General features: G+C 38.5%; 1 protein-coding gene across 1 annotated transcript in view; it reads right to left on the bottom strand.

Moving 5' to 3' along the window:
* The window catches only part of LOC104565823 (hemicentin-1-like), a gene marked incomplete at its 3' end in the record, with an annotated part of 134,805 nt that overhangs the window by 82,136 nt on the left and 28,190 nt on the right, over nt 1–24,479 (bottom strand). The window contains exons 2-11 of the mRNA XM_088524547.1: nt 22,081–22,151; nt 18,877–19,035; nt 18,134–18,256; nt 13,535–13,706; nt 13,259–13,365; nt 11,420–11,540; nt 10,662–10,925; nt 10,246–10,390; nt 7,245–7,366; nt 4,566–4,841 (exon numbers count right to left, since the gene is read on the bottom strand). Coding sequence (XP_088380673.1) covers nt 4,566–4,841; nt 7,245–7,366; nt 10,246–10,390; nt 10,662–10,925; nt 11,420–11,540; nt 13,259–13,365; nt 13,535–13,706; nt 18,134–18,256; nt 18,877–19,035; nt 22,081–22,151 — 1,560 coding nt within the window. The remainder of the gene's footprint in view (nt 1–4,565; nt 4,842–7,244; nt 7,367–10,245; nt 10,391–10,661; nt 10,926–11,419; nt 11,541–13,258; nt 13,366–13,534; nt 13,707–18,133; nt 18,257–18,876; nt 19,036–22,080; nt 22,152–24,479) is intronic.

Genomic DNA, 24,479 nt, shown 5'->3' on the forward strand with positions numbered 1-24,479 from the left:
CCTTCCCAAATTTGTTGCTTTTCTCTGCTATAGTGAACTTAATACCATTTGCAGAGTCCTATCAAATCCCTGTGAGGCTTCATAAAAGCTGAATTTTCCAAGATCCTGGAGGACACCAGAGGAGGGCAGAATCATCACTCTAGCACTGAATCCAGATACAAGGGGCAAGGAGAGGGGAAAACATGGATGTAAACTAGAGAATAGGCCTCAAGCACTTCATGCTGTGTGCAGCTTTCTCAGCTATTTTTGTTCCCTCTTAACTCCTGCCAAGAGCTGCTGGGAGATGTGGTGCACATGCAGGTCCTGGACAGGGTCTGCGCTCCTGCCGCATGGGACTTGTCTCCTGCCCAGCCCTCAGGCTGCACAGCCCTCAATAGCAGGTACTACCACACACCATCACTGTTAGGAGTAAAAACTTATATTTAACATTCAAGCCTGCTGCTGCTTTGTACTTAAACCAGCAGGCAGAAGCAGAATGGCCACACTGTGCGCTCATGAGCAAGCTCATTTGCTTGCTCAAAAGAGGAAAACAAGCATTCAGGGAAAGAGAAAGGTCTACAGAGTAATCAGTTTTATTTCAGTCTTTGGTAAAGTGATGTATGGCAGTAAGCAAAGAGCACAAGTTCCTCCCACTACACCAACCCCCTCAAATCCCTATAGTAACTACTTTGATTGGAGAGATGAGCAATGCAAGGTTCCAAAACAGAAGGGGCTGCAGGTTGGTGAAGGGAGGTACTTGTGGTTCTAACCTGCAGGGACTCCACTCTTCATTAAAGTCTGTTTGAGGAGTTACCATAAGTTAGAGAACAATTTTTATATTTTTATTTCATAAGCGTGTGTATATATATATAAAAACCACACATTTATCAGCTTTTATTAGCAAAAAAAGGAAACACTTCTAACACTGTGTTTTTCATTATTTTGCATTTTTAATGGAACTTTCCCCAAAAGCCATCAACAAACAGCTTCTGAGCCCTTCTTCCTAAGGAATCAATACCTTTCCCTAAAGCATCTTCTAGAGTCTTTCTGGCCTTTTTACCATGTCAAAGAATGATATCTTGAGAGGTACAGGATTCAAAAGGCTACTCTGGAAAGTAATTAGTTAAGGTGTGAATTTTGCTTTCTCCAAACTTTAAATTTAGAGTGGCTGAATGCTTGTGTACAGGGGGGTACAGAGCTCTGCACCATCAGTGGCTCCCTCTACTCCTGACCCATTCATGTTAGCAACAGGAGTCTGAATTACATGTGCTTCAAACTACCACGACTGCAGGGGTGTTTTTATGACAAACACCATGTTCTACAGGGACTGCAACAGTAGTGTGAAGAATTAATCGTTTCTTTCAACAGTGAAGGACAAGCTAACGACACTGACATCCATGATTTCTTGTGGGTCCATACCTTTTATAGATATGTCTTAGTTTTTTAGTGGAATTAGAGGAAGGAAAGCATATGACTTTGAGATCCAACTTTCTAAAAACCTACATTGTTCTGGTGACAAGAAGGCACCCGAGAAAGCTATAGAAATACAAAAACACCCAGAAGTCAATTAGTCAATTTTAGTCAATTAGTTAAATTTTAGTCAATTTAACTAAAATAAAAATAAGGTTTTGTAAATACTGCAGAATCTCCTCCCAGAAGTAGATTTGCACATTGAAGTCAATTCACACAATTCAACTTATTGGCATTTCTACAAAATAAGACATTTATGCACTTAAACATAACCTGCCACTATACTCAAAAGGAATCTTGTGCTCATCCAATTTGTATTGTTTTAGCTTAAGTCATGTTTCAGTGAATAGGCATTTAACAGTAGATACTCAAGTATTTCAGTTTGGTTCATGAGCCAGATGAAAAATATGTAAAATAAATGTACATAAAGAGAAAAACCAACAAGGGTGTGCAGAACTGCATATGCATATTCCTGCTGAAAGTTAGTGTGCTCGGTGCTGGCTCCTGCTCTTGTGCAGGGTCTCTCTGATCTGAAGCAATGGCGTCATGCTCACTCAAATCACATTCTTTGTTCCTTCAAACAAGCTTTTCTTAACTTGTATTTCAGGCTGAGCAGTGTCCAGGATAGCACACTTGCACCTTCTTGGGCTAGTAAGTTCTATTTTCTCCCACTGTCTGTTTAATGTGGACAGCATTCCACATTAGACACATTCCACAAAACTGCAATCCTCAAAAATAGTATTTCATTGCCTACTCTTGCTTGCTCAAACCAGAAGACATGCAAAATCAAGACAACCCATAAAGTTACATCTAGCAACATTCACATCAAGATTGGAATTTTAATGGAGTGCTTCTTAAAATCCCAAAGGGTCAATATTACTTATGCAGATGAAAAACATTAAAAACATTTTATAGTTATCAAAACAATCACTAGTCTATAGAGCTGCATTTGGCAACCTTTCTGCTCTGCCATGCCACAACTAGACAGACTTTCTGAAAAGGATCTTCATCTAACTTTGCTTAGCACTAGTATGCAACACTTGAGCAGAAAAGAAAATGGGGGAAAAAGTCAACTCTCGTTCAAGGATTCAATCTGTATTTGCACAGCTGTAGGAAAATAAATAAAAATCAGATTAGCATTCTCTTTCAGAAGCAGCATTATCAAACCTAAAACTTTCCAAAAAAGCGTTAAGCATGTAAAATGGATGCTGGATTATTTTGAGAGCTACCAGCTTTTCCTCTCTACCTTAACTCACTCCAAAAAAAAAGTAGGGACAAAAACCAGAATTTTTTCTCTTATGATTAAGAGAATAGTCAGGGATCAATATGGAGCCACCCCAGTAATACTACTGGGATTTAACCCAACCTCTTAATTTAATCCAATCTCTGGGATTACCTGCAACTACACAAAGCTTGATATCTTATTAATAGATTGCGATGGATTCAAATTGCCTTCTTTGGAGTTTTAACATGACAATCCTTCCAAGCTTTTCCTCTTCTTAAATACAGCCACCCTTTACTTGTGCATTCTAGATCTTAGCAAAGGGTAACGGTTGTGACACAGGGAGCAGATCAGCGCATCTCCAGAAAAGGGAGAGAGCAGCAAACTGAAACGAGGTTAAGAAATTCTGCTGCCATTGAGCTTCTGCAGGAGCTCTGTGCAGCACAGGAGATAGGTTACATGCTCCCAAGGAAGACACACAGTCACTACTGCCAAAATCTGGACACAGCTTAGTGCTTCCTGCATCTTAGCTCTGTTCTAAGCACCTTTCATCAAAACCAAAAGAAAATACTTGTCAGTCTTCTCAGCTACCCCTTTCAAAACCATCCAAGGGGGTTCTCTGGCACGTTTTAAAGCTGTTAGCAGTATGAATGCCAGCGAACACGTAATTCCCAACTATCTGACAAAATCATTCTCAGATTGAATGATTTGCAACTAAATATTCTATTGAGGCAGCAGTAAACTACTTGAGCTTTACTGTAAGAAGCTGCCACAAGGAATTTGGTTGCTCTGTTAAATCTCCCAGCTGGTCTACAGATATTAGGGGGAAAAATCTAAACCCCAGGAAGAAATGGGTGGGGGAGAGCGCGTGTACTGTTGCTTTTGACATGGTTGAATGGTTGTCTTTATTGAAAAATCCTGCAGAATTTCAAACAAAACTTTGTCCTTTTTAAAGGTTTAGAAGGTTGAGTTTCTCATTTTCCTCCCCTTTAGCCTTGTCAGGACTTTAGCAGTTAGCCTCTGCTGTAGATATCCAAAGGGTGACTCAAACAGCTCAGTAAGGAAACACCTCTCTGCTTTATTTTGTAATGGGTTCTACAATGGTCACTGCACATCTACTACCCAGGAAGCCCCTAAAGCCCTTACCACAGAGGGCTGAACCCCTTACTTTTAGGCAGTATTACAGTTCTACTATCAACCCCTCTTTGATCTGAGCACCTTAACTAAGGCAATACCACTGATTCCCCTGCCCCATATTGTTTAGTTTTCCACCAACTAACAAAGTCCTAGAATTAGAGCAGTGAAGTCAGTGGAGTTACCTGTTATGGAATGAACATGACCTGGTATCATTAATAAGCAGAAAACCTGTCAGAGCTGAACCACTTGCCAGCAGTTTATCAAAAGAGTCAAAACTAAAAATATGGGACAGAATACTTTGTGTTCTCCCCCCCGCTGCCCCACCTCTTTTTCAAAATGTTTTGCATTTTGCTGCCTCTTCCTATTCACAGGGTTGAGGCTAGGACCAAAAGGTTCCAGTCACTTCAAGGCAAGTGTAGAGAAATCTTCCAATCATTCAAAATCATCCAAATTTTAAGAGACTTCTAAAGCAAATTACTGCACTTTTACTTACTTTTTGAACTTTGTTCTCAATACAAAGAGGCAGCACTGACCTAAGTCTCATCAAATGAGCCCTAGTATTGTTTGGTGACTTCTGTTGCTATTTAAAAACAATAAATGCCACATAATATTCTGTCAGTCTCCAAGTTGTTTTTTGTATCTGTCTCTAAACAGTATTTTTCTCCCAAAATGAGCATAAAACACAAAGCTGTTACAACAGTACACAAGAAAAATCAAAAGCAACATCAGAATAAGATGAAGGCAGCTCCCCTGTTACCTTGCACTGTAAGGAAGACTGATGCTGTGGTAGATCCACCCTCATTGGCAGCAATACACTCATACTTGCCAGCGTCGGCGAGCTTTACAGCTTTCACTTCTAAAGACAGGTTGCTCAGCACCCTTGTTCGCAGTGGTTCCTCGAGCCTCACATCCTTGCCATTTCTCTGCCAGGTGAGATTGTAGCGCACAGTACTTGACGTCAGGCATGTCAAGATGGCTGCTTCACCAGGAACAACTGTCACATTATTAGGAACCTGAATCATAGGTGGAGGCTCTGTGTAGAAACAACAAGAATAAAATAAAGGAAAATATTTGGAAACCTTTGGATTGTTTGTTGATTCATGATAAATATTAGAATTATTACCACTACAGAAATAATAGTAATAATTTGGTAATATCAGTTTGATACTTCATTTTGTATTGATGGAGTCATGAAACAGAACGCAGAAGAGCTTGATGCCAACTTAGACATCAGGAGCTTTTATAATGAGAACACATCTGATCTACATGAAAGATCTATTGTACCATTTAGAATGATATGAATGTTTCATCCTACAGACACGCATAAGAAAGGACACAGTCCAGAACTACTGGAAAGAAGTGTCTTCTGAGCTAGTCTTTCAGCTGATCTAACCACCCACTCTAATCTTGCACCAAAAGAAAATCAATGTGAGACCCAAGTACCACTGCAACAGAATGGTCAGACAGGACCACCACCTGGTCTGTAAATTTGATCTTCGATTGAGATGTTTCACATGGAATTTAAGCTACACACTAGGATTTTTTTTTTCCTTTCTCAAAACAGGCTTTTCATATGGAAAAGAAGTGCCACTAAAACTCTTTCTAAAGCAGGCTTTCATATGAAAAAAATGCTACTAAAACCCTCATAGCTAAGACAGTGAATTCAAGTCAACAGTTAGTTTAAGCATCACTATGTTCTTAATGTGTTGGTTTCCATTCAAATCTTAGGTCAGTTTAATCTTTTTCTTCTTATCGGTAGGTATTTTATGCTGCAGCTCCTGCTATTTTGTTTGCTTCCTGTTCCTATGTACGCTTCTATGACACTGAGAACACAGCTGCAATATGTTTTACTGGAATTTAATTTCAAAACCCACAAATGCTTAAAATAGGAGTATTCATCTTGATTCTTCTTATCACTGAATGAAGGAGGAAACATTTAAATGTTAATGAAAAAGAAAACAGACTAAATACATGACACACTATGCATTCCCATTAAAAAAAGACATATATTCCATTTGTTGTCCATAGTCAGAATAATTCCTGACTACAGAAGAACCTGCAGTAAGTAATAGCTGAAGTGGAATGCTCTATCAGGAGACACAGCTGTAAGGCAAAACCAAATCTTTATCAGTACACATAAAAATTAATCCTCATAAGCAAAGCAAGCACAGGGAAGGGGGAAAAAAACCCTCTCATTCAAGCCTCACGTGGAACCTCAGATCAGGTTCACAAGCTCCCTGGTAGCTCTCTGCACAGCCATCCATCTTGCCCACACTCTGTTTTGCTGGGTGTACAGCTCAGATTCCCTATAAACAAGGTCTCCCCAGCAATCACGCCTATAACCACCATGGTGCATTTTAACACGTGCAGAGGAGAGCCAACAAAAGCCAGACTTGCTTACTCAGAGAGGAGTTTCCCAAACAACCCAGCCCCTAAAGTGAGGTGAATGAAAAAACCACCTAGGCCAGGAAAGGAGTAAAATCCCCTCATCTTTTGGCCGCCAGCCCAGGGCAAATCCTTTAAGACCACACTGGCCTCTTAGCACCTTAAACTAAATTCCCCATATTCAGACTACCTCTTACTAGTACTTCAGTTAAGATGCCTGCACAAGCTAACAAGCCATTTGACATTCTAAACATTTAATACAAGTAAAACTAAGTCGAACTCATGTTATTTGCTTTTTCCTAACGTCCTTTCACTCCATGTTGACACAGTTCCAATGCCTTTCACACAGCAGCTGACCAAATGGCTAATCTGAGCTATACTGTCTGTCAACTGGGCAAACTGAGAACACTTGAAAAGGCTCTTCACTTTCTATAGAGCAAAAATATTAAAATAGCTTTCTTCCAAATATTTGTACACAAGGATTGCAAAGCATTTTCATCACACTAATCAACTGCATGGTTCAAAATAAAGCTATGTTCATGTTTACATAGTGTACCAGTCTTGGGGGAACTCATAGCACCTGGTAAAGGAGACAATGTAGAAAAGTCTGTGCACACCCCCAGCTTCCAAAGTGCTACCAGGCTCATGAGAAATCCCTCCTCAGGATTGTCTTGCACCTTTTTTCGCAGGGAGAAAAGTATTTTTAAAGTCAAGACTGAGCGTCTATATGTATGTATCTGGGACAGAAAGACCGGAAGGTAAAAGCTAACTAGACACACATTCTCCACATGAACAGTTAGCAAGAGACATGCTGATTCAGTACAATTGCCAGGGTCTTTTTCTTAATCCATTCTCCTCACTAGCTAAACACTCAGATGTGCTGAGAAAACCCAAGCACATGTCTGATTCATGGAGTACACAGGTGAAGGAAGAAAAAAGTTAACTGAAAATATATTTAGAACCCAGAAGTGTCTTTTAATAGCCCTCTGTGCCATTACTCTCCATTAAATGCTTTACAACACGCCAGCCCAGCAGAATTAGTTAATACTACCTGACACATCCAGAAAGGTGTGCGCACGGCCGGTCCCAGCGCTGCTCGTCGCACTGCATTCGTACGAGCCTTCGTCAGCCAAGGAGACACGCTCCATCTCCCAGCTCATGCTAGACGACTCCCTGGAGCAGGGAAGATGCAGACATTGTCAGGTTTCATTTGACTACTAAGAAACACGACTTTTTGCAGAGTGAATCAATTTAACACCCACAAACATGCCTTTAACAGATGTTAACAGTAGCCTCACAATTACCAAGACTACTGTGTTAGCACTCTTGCACTCAGCTGCTCATATTCTGCTGTTACGTTACTATTTTGGAAGATATATTTCCTTGACTTTCTTCTTTCCTCACTTGTTTCTGCATAAAGCCAGAAAAGGTACAACAAAAGGTACCAGGTTGATCCGCCCAGCATGAGTCTCCGACTCCCAGGTACATGCAGTGGGCTACACACAAAACAAGACCCTGTTCTTTGACACAGCCTGGTTTCCCCTCTTTCTATATATTAACAGATTAGGTCCATATAGTGGATAAGACACCTTCTCCCATACTCCCCATTACAAAATGGCCTTTGCTTTCAGAGCGCATTCAGGGAGTCACCTTTTACTTTTCATACTACAGGGAATAGCTCTGTCCCAAACTTCTACAAGGCTGCAAAGCATGAAAGAACTATATATGAAGTTGGCCCTCTGATTTCACCTCTAAAGTTATGACAGTAGGTACAACAGTAATAGAATATTCCACACATCGTCTAGCTAGCACAAGAAATGTAATAACAAAAATTAATGTAAGCAAGAACAAAAGTAGAGGGTGCGCCAGAAAAGCTGTAGTTGTGAGCAAAATCCCACAACAGGTATCCAGAGAAATACCTGGCATTTGCCTCAAAGTCACTGCAGAGGCAAGGCTGATTTAAAAGGTCCCATATATTTGTCAAATACATTTTTTTGTTGTTCTTGTTTCAAATGTAATTGCATAGAGTCTCACCAGCTTTGAAAACACTATAGATACTGAAGACTCCTAAGTATATCTTATACAAGACAGGGTACAACAGGCACACTGCAGATGCCATGAATGACCCAAGCAGAGTCCAGCATGTGCTGACGCTTGTTGCTACAGCACACAAACCAACCCACGAACCACTAACACGACTGTCTTATCCATGATAGATTTGTCAAACAGCTCCCACATTATGGGAGAGCTCTGAATTAGTAATGTTTTTCATTCCCTTTTCCTTGACTGAGTAAAGTCATTTATCAATCCTTAAAGGATACAGGAAGAAGAGGACAAAAAAACTTGGAATACATGTGAAAGTTCAATGCTGTAACACCAAGAGACAGACAACCCACTCAGTCGATTGTACCATAAATGCAAACAGTGTACCGTGACCTTAAACGGCTCCCTTCTTACTCTCTTATTTCACATTTGTTATAGATAACCTAATATATCATACACTAAACACAAGGCATTTAACAGTGCAATGCTGGCAGATAAAAGTGTCAGTAACTGCCAACACTGAACAGAACAAAGCAGTATTTCTTCCAAGTCAAAAAGCGAAAAACTTTTCATAAAGAAAATTATGTTAAAAGTCAAGTTACACAATTCTATTCTTCATTCCTGGCTTTAGCTATGTAACAGCTGTGTAACATGGAAGCCTTGAGCATGTAAAAGGAAATGTGTCCAGAATGGAGAAGTTTGGCCACTGCAGGCTGGCAGGGATCTGTTTAAAAAAGAGCAGTGACAACAGCAGCAGCAAACAGCCACCGCGAGGCATCTGCTGAGTGCTCTGGCACAGACCTTAAACTGGGGAAGCCACACACTGCTCCTTGCAGCGTAAGACAGCAATACCTGAAGTGATCACTCACTACCCTCCAGCACCAGGCCATTTATCTATTCAATCCTTTTACTTGCTCCACTCTGAAAATACATGTTGCATGCTGATCAAGCTGCATGTAAGGCATCGAGATGCATATAAAGCATCTGCTTCTTGAGCTAAATACATGAATAAATTTTTGAGCAAACAGGACATTTTGTCACCAAAACTTATCCAGTGCAGAATTATACACTCAAATCTGAACTAGTCCTGTCTAGAACTTCACTACTTATAAAAAGTTGCTATAACGAATCAGATTAGAACCTATTTAGCTGTAGATCTAGACCGATAACATTTGGCTTGGGACATATCTCATTAAGTTACTTTGAAGGATCTGTTATTCATCTGTTCTGTAACACAATCACAAAAGAAGACACTCAAGTAATGAAGGCACTGGATATGTAGAAAATAAGAAATAGAGAAAGAGATTGATTTCTGCTTTGTACTTTTCTTTTGCTTTCAAATATAAGACTTAAGAAATGGACTAGACTGCCTTATTTTACATATTTTAACACAGATTTCTTGTAATTTCTTTATTTCCACCTCATTCTACATAGACAAAGCATGCAATCTACTTCATAAATATGAAACTGAAGAGCACCGTGGCTTTTTTTTTTTTTTTTTTTTTTCCTGTTTTGAGGGATTCTCTGCATAGGAGAAATTGAGCAGAGGTGATAGGGACTGCTCTTGTGCATCCAAGAAAGGCAATTAAGAAACTAATATATACTACATAACCATTCGCCTGTATTTTGGGGGTAGAAACAGAAAATTTGAGAGGGTGGGAACTTGATATTTTCTAATCTACTTTGTAGAGCTTTTGAAAGAACATAAATGCAACAACATTTGCTTCCAAACTTCAAATTACTATAAATAGGGCTTAAAAGTGCCCACATTTGAAAGGGGGATTTTAGGCAGATCTGTATTGATGCTGTGTGTGCCCTCTCCTCAAATATACACCCTTCTCCTCATAGGGGCTATGAATTTCCACCTAAAAATATGGACTCCCTAAAAAAGTTACTGATAAAACAGAAGAGAAGAAAAATACAAAATAAACAGCACATAAATAATAATAGATAGGAAATAATAGGATATAAGTAGAAAATAAAATAGGATAGGAAAAAATACTACTTACTTGAAGAACTGATCCACTCCTAGTTTTATTCCGTTTTTACTAAAACGTTGAGTGAAAGGTATAAGACTCTCTACATGACAAGGAATGGACCCAGGCTGCAAATAATATCCTGGAGTTTTGTCAGGCATTGTTACTTTTGGAGCCTCTGAAGAAAGAAAATATTCCCACAAAGATTATTAAATAGCTACTAACATATACTCCATCTTTTCACCTCATTAAAAAGAAAATTCTGATTAAATTATACTTAGTAGATAATAAAATTCATTTTTCTTCGCAACATACAGGCAGAACTTTGACTCAACCAAGTACTGAAAAAATAATTTCCTGCTGTTTCCATCCAAAAACAAGATTAGACACCAATTTTATGTAATTCAGATATGACAAATGTACATTCAATTAAAGCTGAAACTTCTTACCAGGAATAATACTAGAAAATGAAACACTTGAAATTCTCTGAAAAAGATAATCATCCTTGTCATAGCCCATTATTTTGACAAAAAAGGCTTCCTCTGGTGGAATAAAGTCAGAAATGTTCCATAGTCCGTAGGGCTTTCTGTCAGGATAGTATTTCACTGGTAAAGTCTTGAGAAGTTCCCCTGTGATACTCAGAAGCTCCAGTCGGTCTACTCTAGCTGGAAGAGCAATCCCCGTGGTATTCAGCAGCACAAAGGTAGGAATCCCTAGAAAAACAGGAACATCCTATTTAAATGCCCAAAGCAAAAGAGAGGAGAAAAGGTTAAACTCCATATGCATGCATGGCCCCTGGTCCCACAAATGCACCATTCAATGGCAACCTTTTACTTACCAAGAAGCAGGAGACTAAGCTGTGCTAAACTGTGCTGGGTTTATTAGTTCTTAGGAGACATAGCATTGATTTGGATTTAAATTGCTGATTTTCAACAGATGTGTCTGACATAGAAGCTGCTTTATTAACTCCCCACCATACCCCAGGGCCAACATCTGTTTTTTTAATCCTCCAAAATTAACAGAAAGACACAAAAATCCAGCTAACAACTCACTGCTATCACACATTTAATGGCCTATGGACAATCCAATGGGCCAAGCTTTACCACAAGGCTCACTAGAGAAATCGTCATGAGGGTCTATCTGTTTCAGGGACCTCAGCATACTCCCCAAAACAACTCTTGCCCTGCAAGAAAAACTGGAAACCAACCTTGCACTGGTCTGCTAGACGTTCTTTTAAAGTCTAAGGTTGGCTTCTTAGAAAACCCCGCTCGAAAATCAATGGTGCTGAGACCTGTGATTCGAACAGAGTGTCTTCCACTGCTGGATGTCTGAAAAGGCAAAACGAGAGACCATGGGCACAAGCAGCATGTCAGGGTTTGCCAAGTTACTTACTGACATGTTAGCTGAGTTCAGTAAAAACAAGGTAGAAAGGAGGTATACGTCAAAATCTACTGATAAAAAAAAGCCTTATCTACTGATAAGGCTTAGGTTTTAGATCCTGGATCCTATAATTGTAGTGCCTACAAAAAGTACCAATTGAATTAGTCTCTCAGGATCAGCAATATCTGAGGGAACCTAAAATATATCATTTCTGCAATTCAGTAACTGTCTCCAATACAGCTGCAATGACTATTTTTAAACAAAGCAAATTTTTCCATAACCAACTGCCCAACACATCCATTTAGACACTATAACAAATTGATGTCTATCTTAAGACAATCTCTGTTTGCTTCTATTCAGCCAGCCTTTCACCTCAGAAAATCACCAGTCATTTTTATATAAGCCAGCTGTTAACAATGAAATATTTAGATGTGTCAAACAATTCCTGCTATCAAGGAATTCCTGTTAATTGGCTGTTAAAATGTCATTTTTTAAATCACAGAATTTATAGTGCAAATAAACATTTCACAAAGTTTTTCTAACTCTTTAGCAGCAGCCTTAAAATCCTAGTGGAAATAAAACAAGCCAATGACTAAGGCTGAGTAAACTAGCCATAGAAAAAGAGTAACTTCATAAAGTATGCCTCTTTTCTGAATTATTCAGACCTTGGGATACTTATGAGGTTTTAAGGTTAGAATAACTTTATAAAATGTTACATTTATTTATGTCTCTATTATAGGAGCGCCTCAGAATTGACAATGTTTTCCAAGTGTGTAGGAGCAAATTTCATCCCAAAGGATTTCTTTCTAAGTACCACCTTTATCAATTCTCCTGTAATTATTTATAGTTTAGCACTGAACAATAAAATTATACATTACTGTTTCTCTGCACAGACTAGAGGATTAATAAAAATGGACATATGTACAGGTAAACATGTATGTCACATGTACCAGGAAAATCTGCTTTCCTGAAATCCTCTTACAGAGAACCACAATAAAATCATGCAAAACACATCTATTTAAACAAATGTATGAACAAATGTACGATCTTTGTTAATTCAAAAACCACTGTAGAGCTACAGTTATTTTTAAGGTGATCATTTTGGCAGGCCTTAATAGTCATTTCCTGATCAGTTATTATTAATGATCATGTTGATTTTAGTTATCTAACACTTCCAAATCCTTTAGGGTCCAATTTTATAACTGTATATTGCTAGGATGCCATTTGCATTAGTTCAGACTCATCAGTAAACTCTTAAAGACCTATGGCACATAAGAAAATTGGTTAAACATAGAACTGTCCATTTCATGATACGTCTAACCTATAAAGCTTCTCCCTCCCTCTTAAGACGCGCTATACACAGCAAACCCTCTCTGGTCTATACTTTCTATAGAAAGCCTCCACTCACTGGAGTGCAAACAGCTTAGTGGTCACTTGTTTCTGCTCAAAGATGCAGGATGAATTAAGGATTTGACCTAAAATAGTAGCTTCACCTTGGCAAGACTTTTATGCTGCTGCCTTAAGAATTGGTTGTTGCAACAAGTAGCCCAGTAAAGACATTTAGTATAACACAAACTCATTGATGAATATCTATAATAAATAAAGCATTATGAAATCCCTTATAAACTACGGGACAAGTCATACATAATCTGTGCAATAACTATACCTTAACTGTCCATGTCCCAGGCTCTGGATCTTTAACATTTACTACCTTAGCAGAGTTGTGGATATTTAGCAATTCATTCAGTCCAGATCCTTTGCTGATCTGCTTGCCTAAAGACAGACAGACAAAAAAGGTACACAACAGAGCAAACAATATTGTTCTTCACTACTGATGCATATTTGATACTAGAAGTCACACAAATATTCCCTTCTGTGGTGGAGATAGTAGGGAAGATTTGTCTTTTTTACATAACATAAAAGAATGTATGAACTACTTTACCTAACGGGTCACGAATTTCAATGGCTGGTGAAGGGCCACTCAAGGACACTGTAACCTCTTTGAGACTGGGATCAAAAGGGATCTGCCAAGTATTCACAGCCATGCTCAAGTGGTCTGTAGACAAGAGATGCACCTTGGAGGCTTGAACTGCTTCTTCAACCCATTTCAACACCTAGAAGCAGAAACAACAATCATATTTTATAAAGAGGCTACACGTCCGTGGTGATGAGATGAAAATAGCAATCTATGACCTGATGACACACTGCTACCAAATCGCCCCAAGAAAAAACTAATCAAGGGCTTGCCAAATACAGCAATACATTCATTTCAGATATTCTAGCACAAGCAGGATTTCAGCCCCTATATGAATACATGCAATAACTCTGGAATGCAAAAAAAGGATAAAAAACATATTCCTGATGGACTTTGAATATTCAGGAAGCAACGAACCAACACAAAGACATGTTTCAGGCTCTGTTGTACAATAAAAAAAAAATCAAAATAATTGTCATGAACACAAAAAACAGACAAGCTAGAAAAACAAGCACCAAAACTCTATTGCCTTATCTGTTTAACTGCCACTTTGAAAATTAAGAGGCTCACATACCGTAGTATGGCAAATATTTCAAAAAAAAAATACTTCAAAAAAAGTAATTTTCACAGAAAGTATTTTCCAAGCCAAGACCAGCATGATGTTGAAAAGAGATGGATATATCTCTATGGAAAATCCACTCTGACACTCTAGGTTTTCTAAAGAGATAAAGTTATATGCTTATTTCTAGTTATACAGTAGCTATTAAACGCCTGAAGCAATAAAGAAACTTTCCTTATCCAGGTGTAGTATTCATTAATTTCTATCTGTGGACATTTTTACTAGTTTTTCTCCAATAGAGCTTCCTGTTCCACACAGGATACAGGTCAGGATGGAGGGGAGCAAAGCTCTAGGACAGAAATTCTTGGGAATCCACTCCAACTACAACTGAATTTATCTCTTAGGGAACTACATTCCTCAACTTTTAATGCTTTTATCCAACAAGCAATAAATCATCAAGAGATTGCAAAACAATCACTGGAGCTCAAGGTTCTGCAGTTCCCCCACAACAGGCACCACTCCAGCAGCAGTGCAAGCACTTGGGCAGCTCTGCAGGACAGGGCTTCTGGCAGACAGGCTTGGATTGTGGTAAACCTTCTTATTTTCCAGGGACAACTGTACTTTTCTAGCTCACAGAAGTGCCACAGGAACAAAGACAACAGTGACTGTGAAGTGCTCAGATACTGCACAAACTGCTGTAATCACAGCTGAAATCCCAACTTATGAATCAGTAGCAGGCTGGCTGATGACCATGAGGCTACTTAGGAGTCCTCCTTTAATTATTTTTCCTCTCAAATGATGTATGAATAAATGAAATTCACCTTGACTTTCAGATAAGGGTTTATGTAGTGCAACCACCACTTTAGAAAGGAAAAGCAAAACAAAACAAGGGGAAAAAAAAACATTTTGTTTCTAACCCAAACACATAACAGAAATGGAGCTACTCAAAGTGAAAGAGTCTCAAATTCAGAATAGAACCCAACATCAGTTTTTAAACAAACATATTTCAGAGTTCAAGTTCAAATTGAGAATCAAGGTCAATGACCCAGCTGTCATGAGGCTGGGAGTAACTTTCTTGTGTGGTTAAGTTTTTCCCCAAAGTTCAGCAGCAAATCTGGAAGCCTTATTTCCCAACCCTCTCGTTCCAAAGAGCTTTGCAATTCTGCTGTAATATTGGTTTTGAAGTAGATATTTTCTCCTTTGGGATGCTTACATAAAGCCCCCCAAACAACTGCAGCTTTTGCGGTTCTGCCAAAATGCGACTTGATGAATATTATTAGAGGGGGAAGGGCAAACACAGAACTAATTTATAGTACTTCTCCAGAGAACTTGCTCTTGCAACCTGCCCTGCTGTCAGGTCATTTCTTGGAATGCATACTTAAAACTGGATAATATATGGAGTATGGTCTCTAATCCCATTTATTTATTCTAGGTCTCAAGAATATTTCTCAAAAAGTCAGAGAAAGACAATTTGATGTTAACCATTTCATTACTTATGTATCTGGGAGTGCATACTTCAGCCTAAAGCTAAAATCCAGATTACATCCTACTAATACTTATATAGGTGTGTATTACAAATATATATAAGACACCGCATGTGAAAATTACACTACAAATAGAAAACTCCTTAGAGTATAGTACTCTCCCCAAAGCAGCATTCAGCAGCCTCAGAAGCCAGGGAATTCCATCCTAATAGAATAGCTTTCAAGATCAGGATTTAAATGCTCAGGTAAAATAAACATAATAACCATAACAAGACCACAGAGACAAAGTGAAAAAACTATTGCACTTTCAGTGAGAAAAGGACAAAGAGGACAATGAATGTGTAAAGGACATTCATTTTATCTGAACCAACAGAATAAAGCAAGCTGAAGATGAGTTTGAGAAGCTTCAGATTAAAGCCTACTCAAGCTATAGTTAAGCAGAGTAGCATTCAGAGATCACTAATAAGTTACAAAAGTAGAACTTCAAAATCAAATTTCATTAAAAGGACAAAAAAAATGGTTGTGATCATGGAATACTTTTACACTTGCTTAGAGGCTTGAAGCAAGATTAAACTCTATTGAATATGCTAAGAAAATGTGAGGCTCCGTACTGCAGGAAATTTGCCATTCTTTGAAATTGCGTAGAGTTACCTTTGGAGATGAGGATACACCTAAAATCCCAAATAATGGAAAAGCCTAAAGTAATTTTTAGATATTTAAAAAAAAAAATCACAACTTGCACTTTGAACTTAGAAAATATTCTTAGTAATGTAAAGCACAGAGGCCCTGACAAATCTGTCAGGATATGGCCTTCAACGACACTGGTAGAAGAGACTCATTCAAAAAGACTTTGTCAATTGACAAGAGTTTCAAAGTTAACTGTAAATGTTGAGCTAGTAAAAAAAAAATAAAAATAAATAAAAAATAAAAAAGCAACAAGCTTTCCTTGTCTTAACAGCAGAAGCACTGGATACATACCAAGTTCTGCTTTGTTTGTTTCCTTTTAGCTAGTTCATAATATTGCTTCATTCACCGTGCAGTGCACAAAGGGCAAGGATGAAAATGATGATTTGCAATTTTGCACACTATAAATAACTTTGTTTGGGTTTGGTGGCCGGGGGACAAAAATGTTTTTAACAAAACAAGACTTTGTTTTGGCAGAGCATTCACATTCAGTTATTGGTAGCACTTTCTTAATGGACATTTCAGTATTAGCATTTTCAGTGTTTTAGCATTTATAAACCTTGATACTTGGCACATGATTGACACAGATGAAGACTGAAGCAAGTTTTCTCTCTGTTGAAGCATGTTTAAGGGATACAAACCTTAAAAAGCTGATGCACACAACTACTATCTATCCTTTTCACTCCTACCCAACCTTTGGTGGGCATGCCTTTTGAAGTCTAGAGCAGTTTCATTTAGGATGCAAGATTTAAAGCCATTTAGCTTGCCTGGGGGAATGCTTACAGCACAGGGCCCACTGTCAGAGTTGTGATTATAGAGAGGACTGCATTCTTCCCATTCCCTCCTTCCTGGCTCCCCATTAAAAGCATGCAGAAATACCATCACTTGTTGGTATGAACCTTTGCTCTTATGCATAGCATGGGCTGTCCAGCCCCCAGATGAGGAATCCACCTGTTATTTGCTCAAAGCAAACATTGAGATGGAGTAGGAAGGAGGAAGAAGTTGCTACTTAAAAACCCCACCTAAAACCTTTCTCAGCAATCAAAGTCAAACTAGCCACTCGAGCAGAAGCCGGTATTCCTAGAATATGAAAAGAGTTAAGGAGTTCAGAAATCAGAGACAGGCTGCTAATAGAATAGCACATGCCAACTCTACTTAAGAATACACAGTTGCTTAGCACTGGAAAGCTCATTTCTCTGTTCACAATTGCCTTCCCAAACCATAAAAAAATCCTAGAACCTCACTTCTGACAGGCAACATTTCCCACTGAAGTTTTGCAATGAATTTGTCTCAGTAGTGTATTATGACTAGTCATCCAAGGCTCGTGCAAGAGTAATGCTGCTTACTACACTGGAAAAAAGTCTAAAATGCCATAGTCTCCTTTCTAGAATTTTGTGATAAATGTGATGTATATGGTTTCAGTTACTTATGCAACTTGTGCTCATTTTTCTTATTATGTAGAAATTTTATAAAATAGTTTATTTAATCAAAATGGTAATACTGTAAGTTTCACATAAAATTGTCAAATTCAAGGCAGAAACTGTATAGCCCCAACAGCTAATTTCTCCCTTCCCTAACCTTACGCCTATGTAAGGCTGAGAGGATTTCTGTCTTGACTCACGAGCAGTTGTTTGGAAAATACTCATTTAATGGTGCAACTGCACACGGCTCATGCAGCACAGTGTAGGCACAGGACTGCTCCCACAGCACAGAACAGCTCCTCATCCAAGCAGCCCCACTCCTGCATCCCTTCTCACCCAAGCAGAGGAAAGCTGCTCAAGCTGCATGTAGACACGGCCCTTGTCCTCTCTGAAGATAGCAGAACTCAAAAGACTTTACCTCATTAACTTGCTTTTTGTCCAAATGAAAAACTTGACCAGAGCTTGTCGAGGCAATTTCTTCATAGACCTTATAACCAATGTGTTCCCTGTCATCACAGTCTCCAGTCAGCACAAACACTACCTGTAATTTAAAAAACAAATATATATGTATACATGTATACATATATGCACCCACACAAGAAAGAAAGACTAAGTCATTTGACACACAGTGTCAAAGTTAAGGAGGAAAATGTTGCAAAGATAGCAATAAGGTGTAACAAAAGAATCATATTGCTCTACTTGGATTTGTGGTGCTTTGCATGGGTTCATATTATTTTGCATGAAGGACAGATATTGCATTCATTGCTGATAAAAAGAAAGCAGTGAAGAAAGGAAACAGAAGAATCACTTTACAGTGATTTTAAGTGATATTCTTCTATCAGCACTTCCATTTCACAGCATAATTCTATTTCAAGACATTTAAATGTCACCCAACTAGTAAGCTGACCAAGAATACCCATACTATCAGAAAGGTTGACTCCCACTATTTAATTCACAGTATTAGAAAACAATCCTTTAAGTTTTTAATGGGTGAGATCAGGTAATTTTCTATTTCAAGAAAATCTAAAACAGTTGCTGAAATAGCAATATCAAGATCCTTTCTGTAAGAAGCAATTTCATTGAGTCTCAAAGAGAAGAGTTTTTTTTCTTTGGGAACACAGCACATTCAGTCCATAGAACAATTCTGAACCCCTGGCGTACCTGTGATTGTTTCTGCTGAATGAGCTGAAGTACCTCATGGGTTAGCCTGTAATCTTTGGAGCGAGCATCAGTAAACACGTAGATGAAAGAACCCGGAAGAGAGATTTCCAGGGCAATTTTAATTGCTCCAATGCTCATCTCTGGACAGTCACCACCACCCTGTTTACAACACACAAAAAATAAATTAATAAAAAACCACAAACATTTTTCTAAGGAAAAAAAAAACAAACAACTAAATTATTTTCTTTGGGGGTATTGAAGACATGCACTTTTGCAGCTTCTGATCATTTATTCATTGTGTTTTTCCAAGGCATTCATGGTTTCTGCAGAGCACTGTCACAAACTGACAACATTTCCACCAGAGCTATCTGAGGATTTCATGGCTGCCGTAGTGCGCAGCAGTCATGGGAGGTCGTGGTCATAGGCCCAGATGGAAAATGATCTCAGCTCTCCTGGGCAGGACATCTGAATCTGTCCTAGGCTTCCCAGGGGCTCAGCCAGGACAGGGAACTCAGTAGCAGGGTCGCAGGTGATGGGTGCTCAGTGACTCGCACTGCTCCGCAGACAGCTGCTCAGCTGGACACTTTGCAGGTCTTATTTTGACAAAAATGCTTCCAATGCTTTATTTAACACTGTATGGAAAGGCCACTTTCTTCCTCAATTAAAAAGCAAAATACTTTTTAAACATTTTATTTTTGTATAAATATTGACTTAGCATGTAGAAGAGAACTTGGTAAGGGCCAAATACGAGCAGTTACCTCCCTTGGAAAGGGTAACAGATCTCTGCAGTGTCAAGATTTAAATTTATTTCTACGATCAGCATGCTTTCATATACCTACCATCTCCACACACAACCTTCCCAGGCTGGGAAGGAAATTTTTTTAAAAAGTTATTAATTCTTCACATGCAAGGCACTTGCTAGAGACATAGTGGTGAGTAAAGCTCTAAGTTTTGTTTTCCATTCTGTTTGGACAGGTTCAAAAGTCAAATTTCTTAGGTCTAAATTTCAGTAACAATATATTTTAAATGGTACTGTATCCAATTAATTTAACAACTAATTCAGAAAGTGTTAAAAACAACCCTACTAAAGGCAACTATTATCATTAAGTTACACAGAAATGCAGAACGGTTGAGGTTGGAAGGGACCTCTAGCAATCATCTAGTTCAACTACCCTGCTCAAGCAGACACCAAGTTGTCACTTTTACTCTTAGAACTACTGAGGTAAAGATTTTTCCCAACTGCCTATGCAAGTATATCAACACCTATACTGTGGGACCATTCAATTCTCTAACTGTGAGAAGATGGTTTCTTTCTAAAGTAGATACAAGATTTAAGTGCATTTTTAAATCTTCTAGTGTGAAAATTACTTAATAGAACTCACAATCATGTTTACACTAAAAGAAACACCAGAAATGCCACTGCTGCCCAAGCAGAAGTTATCATTACACTGTCCATCAGAATGATTCTCAGTAAATTACAAGACAAAACAAAGACAAAATTCCATCAATTTATAAGCTTTCAAAGGGATTCCTTCTCTATCACTCTGATTTTAAGAGGGATAGGGCCTGGTTTCTTCAATAAGATGTAAACAGACAAATTTTTTCCTAATGTCAAACCCTAGTGAACAGTTAGGGCTCAGCACTTGGAGATGAACCTACACATACTTTCTTTAGCTCAGACTACTTGAAGCAGTTTAACATTAATTTTAGGTTTGTGGATTAATGATAATTCTTGTTCTATAAATTTTCTCAGTATTAATCTCAATTTTTCCTCAACTCCCCTGCATTCATCCCTACATTTTTTTCAAACAGTCCTCCTAAGCAAAACACTTATCAAATGCATTTAGGAAATGCTTGCATTTTCTCAGACATCTACTAAAAATGTCCCATCTGTCCTTTCTTTTTGAATATATTTTGTCCTTATACTTGTTCATTATATTGGTCAAAGTCAATGAATATCTTGTCTTAGCTGACTGCTTCCATCGTGCAAACAATTACAAAATATGCGATTCACTATTATTAAAGAGCAAAGAAACTTAAAACTTCACTTGTAAAGAAATTATTTCCATATACTGTCTAATGTGTTTAAATTTCTAAAAGCTTCAACTTATTTATATTAATTTTAAAATAAATAAATAAATTCTCTTAAATAAACAGGAGAACTGTTGAGGTTTAATTCCTCTACCTCCATCTAAATAAACAAAGCATATTTGGCTTTCAGCCTCCTTAAGAAAATACTGTTGTTTCCTCTGAATTTCAATCTTTCTGACAAGCTTTCAGCTATGCAGTGCTCTACTCCAACTAGCACTAGCAGCTTCCTAACAACTTTTTATTAAAGAGATTTCACTATATATACTTCTTTCTACAAGATCTGTCCTTTCAGACAGAGGAGCCTGCCCAGCAGGGCTACCAACTGAGGCAGTAGCAGGTCTCTCTGCAGGCCAGGGGCATTTTTCTTGGTTAACAAAGACAGGACTGACCACCTACAACTGAAAGGCTGCTCTTGATGGGATTCATTCATGGCATCACATTTCCTCTGGCTGAAGGGAACTCCATCCCAGCCCTCCTCTCCCCAGCATCCGTCCAGTTCACATTTACAGTTAATTCTCGCCAAGGGGAGCAATCTGGTATAAGCTCCATCAGGCTTCTTGCTAGTTCCAGAGCTCTCACTTGAGCACATCTACAGGGACAATCCAGAGGGGCTGGGGAGGAAGGTGGTTTTGAATCAGTACCTGGTGAACCACTGAGTTTGACTCAACAGCAGCTAGGTAGTGCCTTGCAGTGAAGGTAGTAACAAAGTCGTACTTTCATGGGTCTTAACAGTCTCTTTGCACCTGAATTGGGTTGTAGAGCTGGCAAAGGTTTTTCATGGAGGAAAAAAAGGATCCAAAACACAGTAAAACAGTTCATAAAATGGACTCAACTAATTAAAATGCAAAATAAATTTCACCACTAAGTGGTCTTTCTGTGTTAGTGGATAAGATCTATAAACTGAGTCATTATGCAATGATGTAAAGTATAAATTAAGACAACCAGAGAACAAGATGATGAATATTTTGTGCTGACAAAATTAACAGAAAATTAAATTAACTGTCTATATCCCAATGATATACTGTAGCATAACCATCGATAAGAACACAATAATCAGAGGCAGGGAACAGGACTTGTTACTACAAGTATACAAAGAACAAACGAGTTACTCACCTGAACATAAAGTTCCCTGAGTTCATACTGAAATTTCTTAGGATCAGTGGTTATCGTCACTGGACCAATTTCTGGGATAGAAAAAAGCAAAAATACGTAGTAAGAAAACCCAGTAAGAAAACCCAAGGCTATCAAAAGGTAAAAAAAGTACATCTTTTATTTTTTTTTTTAAATCTTTCTTAAACATTTTAAAATCTTTTTTAAAAATTAATTTTTATTTTTTTAATTTAAAAAATTTAAGACACACACAAGCAATACCAATATCAGAAAGAAGGAACTGGAAAAAAAACATACAGTAAGCATTGAATTTACAGACTTCAAAAGACTAAAGATTTAGTAATCCTTGATTTAAAATATTATGCATACTACATAGACACAATAACACACACATTTTACTACTGCTACTGAAGTGTTTAAAATTTATAGGAACATCAAGTGATCTGTTCTCTTTCTCCCACATGCATGTTTACTTTTGATCCATCATTTCATTATTCTTTGTAAACAGAAGGGATAAAATCTCCCAAACAAAAGTGGCTTCACGAAAAACTAGTCCATTACAGACACAGGCCTCTCCAGAGCACACATTCCTAGCTCCATCAAGTGATGTTACAAAAATATGCCACATCTCTGGCCTGAAAGATTATCCACCTCTAGATGGAGAAGCCAGACCTTAGCTTCTCCAACAGCAACTGTCAGAAAGAACTCAAGCGTGATAGATTTTCATCACAGTATTTGCCATCTGCAATATTAAGAGCTGCCAGAATATCACTGAATCCAAGCTGAGTGGGCTGAGGTCTGTGGGCAGTTGCAGTTTCAGAATCAGACCAGCAGCACCAGTCTTCCCTCTGCCTTTTACAGCCAGCTTCACAATTCATTCCAGAGCCAGCTGTTTTTCAAGGGCTGAAATTTCTTGACTGTTCACCTTAATCTAACTGGGCACTCACGCAGTTCATTCTTTCCCTGTCCTGGCCACGTATTCCTCAACTGACCTTGTGCCAGCAACAGAATTCACTGAGCTCTACAAGCTGGCTTACATTGCTAACCAAAAGAAAACTCACCAAGCAAAGGAGGGGAAAAAAAAAAAAAAAAAAAAAAAAAAAAAAGAGGGTGGATTTCTGCTAACTTAATGCCCCAAACCACTTCTTGAAGAAACCAGATGAGTACCAGCATATAAAATTGATCACAGTCATGCAGTTAGGGCGTAAAAGCAAAGCATGAAACCATTGTGGTGCCAATTCTGCTCAGCTATGGCTTAAGCGCTCAGCATACCATATTACTTTCCAAGCTCTATAAAAGTTAATACACACTTATCATTCATGTAATCTAGCCATTTTTCTTTAAATGGCCTACAGCTTTATTTCACAGGAGTTTTTCCAACAATAGCTATGAATAAAATCTACTACAATCACACACAAGTTTGCTTGCAGGCTTTACTCATAAACACCCGGCTAAGAGTAGGGTTTAAGTTGTTTAAAAGTCACTCAAGAGAGATCATACATCATCTTTCCCATAATTTTAAGCTCTCTTTTTTGGTATGGCTTTGATTTGAGACATTGATTTGTAAGCATAGTTTACTAAACTGTTTCAAGTGTCCCACTATCAAAGGAGTCCTTAGAAGATTCACTGTTCTTCCACGTACTTCACCCTGCCATTTTCCCTTTCCTTTGCTTTAGCTAGTACTGTCCCTCTCTGGGGTCTTCTTTAAAGCACAGGCCTGTAATTAAGCTATCTCCAAATTGTTTTGCTTAATAAATAAATAAATAAATAAAATCAGAAAAATTAAAAAATGACCACTCTCCCCCTGCCAACCACTGTCCTAAAGCAAAGACTAGGATAGGGTACATGCAGTAAAACCACTAGCTCCATTATTCCTTGCCAATCTAAGGCAAGAAACTTGGCAATTCTAACACAGTATACCATTTGGAAAAGTTTTCTTTCCCTATAAAATAAAAACTTAAGAAGCAATACTGCTCCCACTAAGACAAGACAACATATCCTGTTTACATTGGAGAAAAATTCCCCATTTCTCTGCAGGCAGCAAGGGCACAAAGCAACAAGGCTTGCGGGTGCCCCCCTGCCTGCAGCAGAAGCACAGGAAGGCTCCAGTGCCCTCTGGTGAGGGCTCAGCAGAGAGCACAAACTCTGTAAGGTCACCCAAGCAGCACATTAGAAAGGGGATTTTGTGACTCTGTGGTTAGAAAGGGGATACAGCTATTCAGCATTAGGTACAAAGTCACCTAGAGATGGGAGAGAAGCTTCACAGAGCCTTATAAAGTGCATAACACCTGAACTTGTTCTGCACTGGTTCCAACACCCCACCAGTGTGACCCAATCTTGTTACAGCTGTGTGGGTATTTTGTGTCCCTCTAGGTGCACGTGGGGATGCAACTGACTCACCA

This window comes from Tinamus guttatus, unplaced genomic scaffold (genome assembly GCF_059628265.1).
Source record: "Tinamus guttatus ecotype Peru unplaced genomic scaffold, ASM5962826v1 Tinamus_guttatus_pri_ptg000211l, whole genome shotgun sequence".
NCBI classification, from domain to species: domain Eukaryota; kingdom Metazoa; phylum Chordata; class Aves; order Tinamiformes; family Tinamidae; genus Tinamus; species Tinamus guttatus.